Genomic DNA, 12770 nt, shown 5'->3' on the forward strand with positions numbered 1-12770 from the left:
GATGAAAGACGGACAGGAACCAGAGCTGGAGTTTCCGCATTTTCAAGCGGGCGTACGGGACCACTGTTGTACAGGATGCCATCAACCCCAGAAGACGTTGTATGTGACGGGCTGGCTGCCTGGGACGTTGCCGGAATAGAGTAATCAGAGCCTGGATATCGTCGAAGCATTCCTGTGGAAGGTAAGCCCGTTGAGCGACAGCATCCAGGAGCGAACCAATGAATGAGATCTTTTGAGACGGTTCGAGGTGGGATTTCTTCCAGTTGACCTCCAGTCCGAGATCCCGGAGCAGGGATAAAACATACTGAATCTGCAAAAGTAACTCTCTTTTGCTTTCTGACGCCAGGAGCCAGTCGTCTAAGTAAGAGTAAATCGCAACTCCGCGTGTCCTGAGGTGGGCCACCACCACCGCCATGCATTTGGTAAACACCCTGGGGGCGGTGACCATCTTGTTCAGGGAGCATAGATCCATTATGGGACGGAGGCCTCCATCCTTCTTTGGAATTTGGAAGTAGCGGGAGTAGAAGCCTTCCCGCCTGTAGGCCCACGGTACCTGGGTGATTGCATCCTTCACCAACAATTCTTGTGCCTCCGCCTGGAGAGACTCCGAGGGAGGGGTGATCCTCATCTCTGTGTAGCGCGGAAGGGTCTTGAACTCTATTGCATAACCTGAAGATACAATTTTCAAGACCCACCGGTCTGATGTTACATTGTGCCATGCAGGGGCATGGCGTGCCAGCTTGGTGTTGTAGCGTGGCACAGATGGAAAAGCCCCTGCAGGCGGGGATGGGGGGTGGACAGGCATCCGTAGGCGGTCCCAGACTTCAAAGACGCTTCTGGGAGTCAGGCAACTTCGCTTTCTGGGACTGGGAGAACTTGTTCTTGCTCGGGTAGGTGCGCCTGTTATAGTAGGGGTAGGATCTTCTGTAATCACGCCGGTCTTGTTGACGATACATCGGTCGTTGCTTGCCTACTGAAGATCGATACCTGGGGTGTAGGACGAAGTGGAGGCTTGAGTAGTGAAAGTCGTTGCAGTGAACTTCGGGTTTTTTAACTGCTCCATCGTAGAGTCCGTGGCTTCACTAAAGAGGCCAGTGCCATCAAAGGGCAAGCCTTCTATCTTCTCTTTCATATCAGTTTGGAGACTGGTAGAACGCAACCAGGCGTGTCTTCGGAGTGTCACTGCGGCTGTTAGGGAGCGCGACTCGGATTCGGCAAGATGTTTAGCGATACTCAGCTGTTGCCACGTCAGATCTGCAGATTTTTCCAGAGCCTGTTGGAACTTTCTCTTAAAGTCATCTGGTGGTAAGGATGCCAAATCACCCTGAAGGGATTCCCAAATACTGTGGCAGTACTTAGCCGTACAAGCAGCGTAATTGGCCACCTTGATAGAGAGACAGGAGGTAGAGTAAATCTTTCTGCCCAAAAGATCTAATTTTCGGCCCTCCTTCTCAGGGGGTGTAGAGTAACGGCGGCCCGTCTTAGAGGAGGCAGCACAATCCACTACGAGGGAGTTCGGAGCAGGGTGCTTAAGCAGGTATGTGTTGTCTTTCTCTTGCATGCAATATAGGCTCTCTAGCCGTTTGCTCGTCGGCGTCGAGGTGTGGAGCACCTCCCATGCACACTTGGCGGCCTTTGATATTACCGGGAGCATGGGCAAGGCCACGGGTTGCGAGAATTGAGACTGAGCCATGAAGTTGTATACTGGGTCGTCGACAGGTACGAGCTGAGCGTGAATGTCCAGACCCAACACTTCTGCCATGGTGCGGACGTGCTTATGGTAGGATTTAATCTCCTCATTAGGAGACACATAAGTGGTGGGAGGCACATCTGCCGGAGGGTCCACTAGAGAGTCCCTATCTTCCGCATCGGATTCGAAGTCGGAAGAACCGTAGTGGTCCAAGTCCGAGGGCACCGGGGAGGCCAGTGGAGCACTTTGAGTCTCTGTAGCGACCTTATGCGAGGCTCGGACGGAATGCGTCTGCATGCTAGCCGAGCACAAGCGAGGGACCTTGGTCTGTGTACTCTGTTGGACCTGTTGCAAGCGTGGTGTATGGGATGCCTTGGTAAGATAGGAAGGAAGGCGTGGAGGCAGAGAGGTGACTGCAAGTGTTGAAGGCATAGGGGTGAATGGTCTCCACGGTCTCGGTTGCCCATCTGTATATGGGGCCGCAGGGGACACCATACCCATACGATCTGTCACTGGAGTAGCCGACGGAGGTGGATGTGCAAAACCACAGGTATGCCAGGATGAGCAGTCATGAAGATGGAGGGCAGACAACGTGGTCTCAGGAGGCAGCGACACATTGGGATCCATTGTCAATGCCGGGAAGCCCGTAAAAGTCGACGTCGTCGGAGTCGTCGTGGTCAAGTCCAACATCGAGAGCAACGTTTGTTCCGCAGTGGCTGTTGCAGCAGGGGTGACATCGTCTGCATCGACAACCTCTACTTGGACAGGACAGCTTGGAGACACCCCCGTCGATACCGAGACTTGAGGGATATGGAGAGTCGACGTCGAAGGCAATTGAGGTCGAGGTCGTGGAGAGACTGGAGTGGAAGAGGCCACCGGTGTCTTCGCAGGAGACAGTGGCCTAGCTCTGGAGATCAGGTGGAAAGGTGTCGAAAGGAGGGGCACTGCCGACTCCGAGGTGCCAGGCAAGGGCTCCAATAGCGCGGAGCGGGCCAAAGGCACAAAGACCTGCGAGGTCGGAGGAGGGGACAGTGTGCGAGCGCGGTCAGCCGACCTCAGCCGTTTCAAGGGAGGAGAGTCAGGCGGCGGGGTGCGTCGCTTCGACTTCTTGTGCTTCGACGCCGAGAGCGAGTGCTCAGCATGGTGCTTAGACGGTCTCGATGGCGGGGTTGATGTCGATGGAGGAGTAGATGCCGAGCGGATCGGCATAGTCCCCGCAGGCAGCTTCGAGCATTTCGACCGATGAGAGGTCGACGTCGAGGGAGACGGTTTAGCTGGTTTTGTCAGCGATTTCGCTGCCGATGTCGACGAATGTGGCTCGCCCAGCGTGGAGGGGCTCAGAACGTCATCATAAATCGCTGCTCTCAGGCGAAGCGCCCTGTTTTTGCACGTTTGCTTGGAGAAAGACAGGCATATACGGCAGGTGGAGACATTGTGTTCCTCTCCTAAGCACAGCAAACACAAGTCATGCAGGTCCTTAGAGGGGAGCTTAGCTTTACAGCCGTCACACCTCTTAAAGCACTTCTTTTCTTCAGTCATGGTGGGGCACGTGGGCGGTTAGTCAGGGACAGGCCGGGTCAGAAGAAACGAGAGGGGTTCGTCAGCCAGAAAAAGCGTGTCAAAACATTATCAAAGATCGTCAGCCAGTCCAAGTCATACACAGAATAACAGTCCTTTTAAAATATTTCTTTTTTAGAAACGGAGAACTCACGGAGGAAGGAAACCGACAGGAAAAGGCGGCAGACCGAAGTCAGAATGCTGAGGCGGTCGGAAAATAACTGAGGAAGATGGCGTCCAACCAGCCCTTAAATAGCTCGCGAGCAGCATGGGGGCGTGGCTTGGACGCCTCGACAAGCTGAGGCATGGCTACCACGTGGTCTCTGCGCAGGCGCAGAACCCATTCTTATGGATCTCGACGGATCTCAATCCAGATCAATTTGTTATGGGGGGCTAACACATAAAGTTTATCATCATCATCATCACCACCACCACTATCAAACTGGTCTATGTCTATGTCTATGTGTATGCATGCACACACACACACACACACACACATACACACACAGCCTGGAACATAAGAAGCTGCCTTATACTGAGTCAGACCCTTGGTCCATCTAGCTCAGGATTGTCTTCACAGACTGGCAGCGGCTTCTCCAAAGTTGTAGGCAGGAGTCTTTCTCAGCCACATCTTGGAGATGCCAGGGAGGGAACTTACTTAGAGCCTTCTGCTCTTCCCAGAGCAGCCTCAACCCCTAAGGGGAATGTCTTCCAGTTTTGATGCAAGTACACATGGCATGTCTTCATGTTTTCCTAGCCAATGGGGTGGGAGGTGGGGAGAGAGCTTTCTAAAGAGCTATATTTGCATTTCTAAAGAAAGCATCCCTATTATCATGCACTGTAAGATCTTCCCTTTAGGGGAAGGGGCCGCTGTGGGAGGAACATCTACCTGCTTGCATGCAGAAGGCCCCAGGTTCACTCATTAAACATCAAGTAAAAGGGAAATGTCTTGAGTAGCAAGCCAGAGGTTGCCGGTTCAAATCCCCACTGGTATGCTTCCCAGACTATGGGAAACACCTCTATCGGGCAGCAGAGATCTAGGAAGATGCTGAAAGGCATCATACTGCGCAGGAGGAGGCCATGGTTAACCCCTCCTGTATCCTACCAAAGACAACCACAGGGCTCTATGGGTGCCAGGAGTCGACACCAATTCGACAGCACACTTTACTTCTAAAAAACACATAACATATGAAATCACAACACACAAACACCCCCACCCCCAAATACAAAACAATTTAACAAATGTCACTTTAAAAAATCAAATTTAAAAATCAAAACATGTATGGCTATGTTGTTCCCCCACTGGTGAGACCAGTGTCCCCTCTAACAGAGATCCCCAGATGATGTTGACTACTACTCCCAGCATCCCCACCTGCAGTAGCCTTTGCTTGGGGATGCTGGGAGTTGCCGTCAACAACATCTGGGAATCACTGTTAGAAGGAACACTGGGTGCAGAGACAGAAGCGAAGAAGTCCCGAGAGCAGCCCCTGTGTCCCAAGAGGAGTCCCACGACTGTATCTTTTGCGTTCAGGGACATGAACCAAACATTGGCTGCCTTCATTACCTTTGGGAAGCAGTCCGAAAGGGTGCTCCATGAGTCAGGCACTTCCCCAGGGTTCAGAGAGACACATGTAGAGAACTCCCTGGGAGCCCAGATCAGTCCCAAATCAGCAGCTGCTGGTTGAAATGCATCGATCTTTTGCCATCCAAGAGTCAGGGAATCTGTAAAGCAGGATATATTGGTACTTACAGTAACTGAGAATTACTTGCTTGCTGTTTAAGACATGGTAAGCCACCTTACGTGGCACAGCGGGGAAATGCTTGACTAACAAGCAGAAGGTTACCAGTTCAAATCCCTGTTGGGACTATATTGGGCAGCAGCAATATAGGAAGATGCTGAGAGGCATCATCTCATACTGCGCAGGAAGAGGCAATGGTCAACCCCTCCTGTATTCTACCAAAGAAAACCACAGGGCTCTGTGGGCGCCAGGAATCGAAATAGACTTGACGGCACACTTTACCTTAGCTCTGCAGGTCTTGGGAAAACCACTCCACTCTTGTTGGGGCAGGAAATAGTCTTAGATGGAATTATGCCTCCAATTCTGTCACAGGCTTGGCCATCTTTCTCCCCCTCACACACACCCCAGCACCTTATTTCAGTCACGGACAGCCTCTCATGCCAGCAGGATAAAAAGGGCCGGGCTTCTTTTTCGGCACCTTTACCTTTAAAGTAAAAATAGCAAGGTCCAAATTTATGTAAGTGTGTGTGTGTATCTATATAAATAATAAATGTACCTTTCCCTCCAGGACTGCACACAACCTTCAACAAAAGGTAAGGTTTAGAGTCTGTTGCAGCTATGAACACTGTTGGATCCAGGGAATCAAATGCAAATGATTCTGAACAACGACAAAAGATGGATAGCACTGGATAAATCTGTTACTTTTATTTCAGAAACAACGTACAATGTTTGTCCCCCATGATCAGGATTGGGCTTTTCCAATCCTGGGATTTAAATCGTTGTCTTTCAAGTGAAGACGTACTTCTAGGACTAGGGCAACCCAAGCAGGAAAGCCACGTCTTCAGGACAGCCCACCTGTGACCTGGGTGAAGAGGCACCTTTTAAAGTGGTTCTCTTTATTGAGCAGGGGGAGAGCAACTGGCCCTCTCCATCCCCAGCACAGCAATCCTCCAGTGGCTGTTGCTAGTGTCTATCTTATGTTTCTTTTTTAGATTGTGAGCCCTTTGGAGACAGGGAGTCCTTTTATTTATATCTATGTAACCTGCTTTGGGAACTTTTGTTGAAAAGTGTTAGATAAATATTTGTCATATTCGTATATTTAGCAAGGGGAGAGCTACTGTTTCTATAATACCCAGGACAGCACGCCCACAGTGGCTGTAGCTGGTGTCTGCCTTGTGCTTTTAGACTGTGATCCCTTTTGGAACAGCGAACCAGCTTCTCATTCATTTGGCTAGATCTCTGCTGGTAGAACTTTTTGTTGGCTCGCAGCCAGAATGGAAGCACGGGCCAAATCCTTCCAGCTCTGCAGCACCACCACTTTTGATGGCAAGAGAGAGTACTTCAGCTTTCAAAACCCATAGAAGCATAGGAAACTGCCACATACTGAGTCAGACCATAGGTCCATCTAGCTCAGTATTGTCTACACAGACTGGCCGTTGCTTCTCCAAGGTTGCAGGCAGGAGTCTCTCTCAGCCCTATCTCATTGGAGATGCTGCCAGGGAGGGAACTTGAAACCTTCTGCTCTTCCCAGAGCAGCTCCATCCCAAGGGGAATCTCTTACAATGTTCACATTTCTAGTCTCCCTTTCATATGCAACCAGGGCAGACCCTGCTTAGCTAAGGGGACAAGTCATGCTTGCTACAAGACCAGCTCTCCTTCTCTGTGTTAAACATCTGTTTAACTGGATGGGCACCGGCATTACATTAGTTCTGCCTCTCAGAATCAGCTTCTCATCTTAAGTATATCCTGCCAGTGAAAACTGCAAGCGGTGAAACATTTCCAATCCCTCAGCAGGCCTGGGACCAAAAAAAAGAGAGAGAGAAAAGAAAAGGGATATTTTATATACTGCCTAGTTGGATAACAGCAGTAATCTCCATTGATTTGTAGCATTCTCACAATAAATAGCTTTTGAGCCTTAATTAAACCTCTCAATTTGTTTCTAGCCATTAGTCATTCTCAGCAGCAACTTCTTGTTCTGTGCAGTATATTATAAAGCAGAGAGAAATTAGCTCATAATTTATTTAGCAGACGAATTTTCTGGGGATAACTTATTTACTCAGGGTGGGACTAGGCATTCGGGATGAAGCCAAACACAGCAAGGGAAGATGCCAAAAATGACAGGCTGGTGTTGAGTCCCCCCGCTGAGGCCCAAATCTAGGGCTTGGCGTGATGTCCGAATTGATAAGCTGTGGTCATGGTCATCATTCCGGCTCCAGAACTGAGTGGACCATGGGGACAGTTCTTAAGTGGAGGGCAGTGAACACAAAAAACAAAAGCAGACAAGCAGCTCTGAGCTAAGATTCAGAACCACCTCCTGCCTTGGAGGCACGATGCCTCCAAATCCCAGCTGCAAGGGAGCAGCAGGAGAGAAAGCATGCCCTCACCTCTTGCCTGTGAGCTCCCCAGAGGCGTTCCCCCCTCCCCAATATTTCCTGCTCCCCCATCAACTACAATTCCCATAATCCCTGGCTATGGGCCACTGTGGTGGGGGATTATGGGAGTTGTAGTTCAAACACAGCTGGGGGGGAGCCTAAATTGAGCAGGCCTGGGGTACGACAAGCATCCTAAATCAAGTAGGCAGAAGACACTTCCAGCCTCCCAGCAGCCAGGATAACCCCTTCGCTTCCTTCCTGGGCAGGAACTGGGCCATGTATGTGTGCAGGGTCCAAGCAGATTTCAGCCGGCTTTATATTGATCTTTCTTCCCACCCTGGTCTTTCCTGTCACATGGTTTTGGACAGGAAGAAAAAACTAGCCTAGAAAGCAGACCAGAAGGTTTGCCCTATTCCAGAAGGCCAGTATTTTCTAGGAGCCATCTGGCCCATTTCCCAAATAAATTTGAAAACGTCAAGGAAGTTTCATTAATAAGGTAAATAAACTAACAACACTCACCTTACCCTCTAGAAGTATTTAATGCACAGAAAAATCCTCACTCCCCAAAGAATGTTTTATTATTAACTACTAATTATTAACTCATTACTATTAACAACTTGTTCAAGAGTCGTCCCTGCTCCCAACAAATAAAATAGTTGGCAATAAACTGGTTTGACAACAGGAACTCGTCTCACTTTCATACCGTTACAGTTGTATGTCAATTGCGTCTCGCGTTGAGGAGCAGGTTTTTCTCGGGTTTTCCTCAGAAGAGGCGGCTTGAGAGAGTTGGTCTTAGAACGCAGCATTTCGGGGCCACAAAATACGGAGACTGTTAACTTCAGAGCAGAAGGGTCAAAATGTTGGAAGCCCATCTCCTTTGGGGCACCAAACTAGAACGGGAAAATGGAAAGCGCATTACTCTGCGTCCGAGTCCGTGCGTCGGCCTGCAGATCAATTTAATTAATCATGAAAAATTACATTTTCCCACTCTACCTGTGATTGTATTACTAAAAGGGAACGAGCCTGCATTTCATCCTGCTAGAGCGCATGATATCATCACAGATAAGAACATGCGTTGGGCAGCAACTGGAGCGACCAGGCACAGCATGTGTGGGGTGGGGTCGGAGAGAGCCTTTCCCATGAAGTAGGGAGAGGTGGCGCTGGGCCTGATCCAGCAGGGCTGTTCTTATGAGGTGCAGGGGGCAATGACAGCCCCACCCTTTCCATCCCCGAGAACACAGGAAGCTGCCTTATACCGAGTCAGACCACTGGCCCATCTAGTTCAGTATGATCCACACTGACTGGCAGAGGCTTCTCCAAGCTTTCAAGTCAGAGTCTTTCCTATCACTACCTGGAGTTGCTGCCAGGGAGTATATGCTAACTGAGCAAAGAGCAGGGATGAGCAAACTGGTTTGACATCGAACTGGTTCAGCTCAATGGCTTGATGTTGAAGCGGAACACACACAGACTCCTGTTTGGTATTAAGCCGAACTCCCCCCGCCCAACCTGTTCAGGGGGGTTGAAGGTTTTTGGTTTTTTTTAAAATGTTTAAATCAACTTACCCCCTCTGGGAGGTGCTGCCGCAGATAGGTCTCCAGAGGTTCCCCCTCCCCCGCCAGCCTCCATTATTGTCAGAGATGGCCCAGTTCAGGCAGACTTCAGCCTATTCTGGGCCTGCCCTCCATTGTATTGGCCATTTTGGAGGCCATTGCGCATGCCCAATAGGTGACCCAGCCACACAGAGGTCCATTGGGCATGCACAGTGGCCTCCAAAATGGCCACTGTGACGGAGGGCAGGCCCGGAATGGGCCAAAGACCACCCGAACCGGGCAATTTCTGGCAATAATGGAGGCTGGTGGGGGAGGGGGAACCTCCGGAGCTCCACCCCAGAGGAGATAAGTGGATTTAAAAAAAAATTAACTTCTATCCCTCGAACCGAATTGAAGGAGGGGTTTGAGGGGGTACAAAACCAAACTGGACCGGTCTGGTTTGAGTCCGTTTCCGACTCAAATCGAACCGGGCCAACCTGTTTTGTCCACACCCCTAGGAAAGAGGCACCCTTCAAAGTGGTGATTCTCTTATATTTAGCAGGGGGAGAGCAACTGGTCCTATCCATCCCCAGCATAGCATCCCTCCAGTGGCTGTTGCTGGTGTCTATCTTGCGTTTCCTTTTAGATTGTGAGCCCTTTGGGGACAGGGAGCCATCTTATATATTTGTTATTTCTCTGTGTAAACCACCCTGAGTCATTTTTTGGAAGGGCGGTACAGAATCGAATAACTAAACAAACAAACAAACAAACAAATAATAAATAACCAAGCACACACAAACTGGTATATAAAACACTTTATTAAAGAACATTCTAAAAACATTTAATAAAGGATATTGATGATGATCTCAATTGTTCTAGGGTTTTGCTCAAAGCAAATTATTTCCAACAAGGATTCCCATCCCTGGGCCTCTTCCTTTTGTAAATAAGAAGTTATTACCATGCCCATTTAATTAATTTACTACTTACAGCGTGGGGTGTTTCAGCCCAAGGCACTGGTAACACTATCTTCAATAAGATATCTTTCACTCCAGTCAGTGAGATTTCCCTGAAGCCCAAATAATTTCTTCCAGCTGTTAAAACAAAACCATCAAAGCTTATTAACCCATCGTGCAACTTTCACACGGTTCCATTCTGGATTATATTGTTTATTTATTACATTAATATCCCTCTCTTCCTTCAGGTAGCCCAGAGGTAGCACATGGCTATGTTTATCCCCACAACAACCCTGTGAGGTAGGTTAGGCCGAGAGAGATGCGACTGGCCCAGTGAGTTTCATGGCTGAATGGGGATTTGAACTCAGGCCTCCTCGGTCCTAGTCCAACATTCTAACCATGACACCACACTAGCACTTGGATTAGTCCCAAGCCTGCCTCCAGCGGCAGCCTCAAACCTCCGCTCTGACCTCTTGTGTGCACCCCCTCCTCATTTCTTTAAAGTGGGGGGCAGCCAGGCAACAAAACTGATCATCCACACAGAAGGCGCTTCCCCTCCAAGTCATCCTCCAGCTCACGCAAGCACAAATTACTGGTTCACAGTGACGTGAACATCCCTTCTAGGGATAACATCCTATAGGGATTTCTTCCCTTACAGACTTCAGAGTTCCAGTGCATCGATCTTTTGCACCAACTATGCTAATGACCACTAGGGGGCAGAGGCGTATCTAGGGAAAATAGCGCCTAGGGCAAGCACTGAAATTGCACCCCCCATCCAAGCATCTGACACCCATCTTTCAGATAACTTTACCATAATATCAGCTGAAAAATACAAGTCAGGCTCGTTAATCTTTTAATCTTTCAAAAACTATTTAGCAGTGGACTTAGCCAGGCCAAAAAATGCTGGAAAACTACAAGTTTCAGTATGCTGGGGCTAATGAAATACCCAAATACTATGTGGAGGTGTACTTGGAAAACTAAACAGAAGTGTCTGTCTAATTCTCTACTATGCATTGTAGCATCACCATTACATAAGTTTTAAAAATCAATGGAGAATTTGACTTTTCCCAGATACTCTGTAAATAATTAAAGGATATGCAGAGTAAACTGTGACACTGCTTGGAATATATTCTAGTCTTTCAGAAAGACAGTTAAAATGAGGGAAAGAGAGCAAGAAACTCCCAGTGGGCCTTAATATTAAGGATTTCACACTGATTCAAAGACAAACTCGCCATTAGCAATAGCAATAGCACTTACATTTATATACTGCTCTCTCTATAGCCGGAGCGCTCTAAGCGGTTTACAATGATTTTAGCATATTGCCCCCAACATTCTGGGTACTCATTTTACCGACCTCGGAAGGATGGAAGTCAACCTTGAGCCCCTGGTCAGGATCGAACTTGTAGCCTTCTGGTTACAGGGCGGCAGTTTTACCACTGCGCCACCAGGGGCTAGCCACCATTAGTAGTCATATTAACAAGACATCACATTTAACTCACTTATCACAAGAAGCAAAGTAAGAGCAAATGAATACAATCCTAGGTCATAAGCGTCAGCTCAGTATTCACAAGCCCTGATTCTCTGTACATGGTGCCAATCTGAATATGTGTACAGTGTCTTATATTATATTTTTTAATAAAAAATTTGGGGGGTGCCCTTTGGGGGGCTTCCTAAAGACTGTGAGGGGCAGTTGCAAAGGTTCCCCCACCCACCACTGGCCTCTAGGGCCTCGCAGGTACCATTTGAGCATGTGTTTTTAAATCTTTTAAAAAATTAAAAAAATAATCTTTTTTTAAAAAAATGGCCACTGAAAACAAAATGGCCACCACGCATGCTCAAATGGCCTCTGCAATGCCTGGCATGACCTAGGGCCTCACAGAGGCCATTTGAGCATGCACGGTGGCCATTTTGTTTTTGGCAGCCATTTATTTATTTATTTTACAAAATGGCGCCCCCCTTCAAGTGGCGCCCAGGGCACGTGCCCTGCCTCCCCTACCCCTAGATACGCCCCTGCTAGGGGGCCTTGGGAGTAGAGGTAGCTAGTGAGGGTCTCCTGACCTGTCCCTGCTTGCCTCTGCTCTATGACCCCTGCCTTGACTCCTCAGGTACTTCCTGTAGTGAGTCCTCTTCCTTTCCTCCTAGAGAAGATGGAGACATATCTCTCTCTCTCTCTCTCTCCCGCCCCCCACCTATTCATAATGTAGCTGATAGATAGGCTATACCTCTCCTATCTCAAAAGTTGTGCCGTTGAGTCAGTGTCGACTCCTGGCAACCACAGAACCACATGGTTGTCTTTGGCAGAATACAGGAGAGATTTATTTATTTATTTGTCATATTTTTATACTGCCCAAAACACAAGCTCTCTGGGCGGTTTACCATTGCCATCTCCTACACAATATTGAGATGATGCCTTTCAGCACCTTCCTAGATCGCTGCTGCCCGATAGAGGTGTTTCCCATAGTCTGGGAAACATACCAGCGGGGATTCGAACCGGCAACCTCTTGCTCCCTCGGCAAGTTACTTCCCTGCTATGCCATTAGGTAGCTATATATCAAAAGGCAAAAGGTAAAGTGTGCCGTCAAGTTGATTTCGACTTCTGGAGCCCACAGAGCCCTGTGGTTTTCTTCTGGTATAATCCAGGAGGGGTTGACCATTGCCTCCTCCCGCCCAGTATGAAATGATGCCTTTCAGCACCTTCCTATATCGCTGCTGCCCGATATAGTACCAGCGGGGGATTTGAACCGGCAACCTTCTGCTTGTTAGTCAAGCATTTCCCTTCTGCCTCCCTCAAAGTGACTATATCAAATGTACTTCACCAATAAATCAATTTCGTTTAGAATCTACCGTGATCTCCAGGTGTTTTCCTTAAATAGCTGCAACAACTAAGCTTAGCTGGAATGGTAGCTCCCTTGGCAGTTTGCTAAATAATC

General features: G+C 48.6%; 1 protein-coding gene across 25 annotated transcripts in view; it reads right to left on the minus strand.

Moving 5' to 3' along the window:
- The window catches only part of LOC128336186 (uncharacterized), a 110464-nt gene that overhangs the window by 49984 nt on the left and 47710 nt on the right, over window positions 1-12770 (minus strand). For all 25 annotated transcript variants that reach the window (XM_053275441.1, XM_053275440.1, XM_053275434.1 and 22 more), the window contains 4 exons: window positions 9875-9978; window positions 8062-8248; window positions 5269-5470; window positions 4812-4969 (listed from right to left, as the gene is read on the minus strand). In XM_053275441.1, the coding sequence (XP_053131416.1) occupies window positions 4915-4969; window positions 5269-5470; window positions 8062-8248; window positions 9875-9978 (548 nt within the window). In that variant the 3' untranslated portion in view covers window positions 4812-4914. The remainder of the gene's footprint in view (window positions 1-4811; window positions 4970-5268; window positions 5471-8061; window positions 8249-9874; window positions 9979-12770) is intronic.

This window comes from Hemicordylus capensis, chromosome 12 (assembly GCF_027244095.1).
Source record: "Hemicordylus capensis ecotype Gifberg chromosome 12, rHemCap1.1.pri, whole genome shotgun sequence".
In the NCBI taxonomy this organism is placed as follows: Eukaryota; Metazoa; Chordata; class Lepidosauria; order Squamata; family Cordylidae; genus Hemicordylus; species Hemicordylus capensis.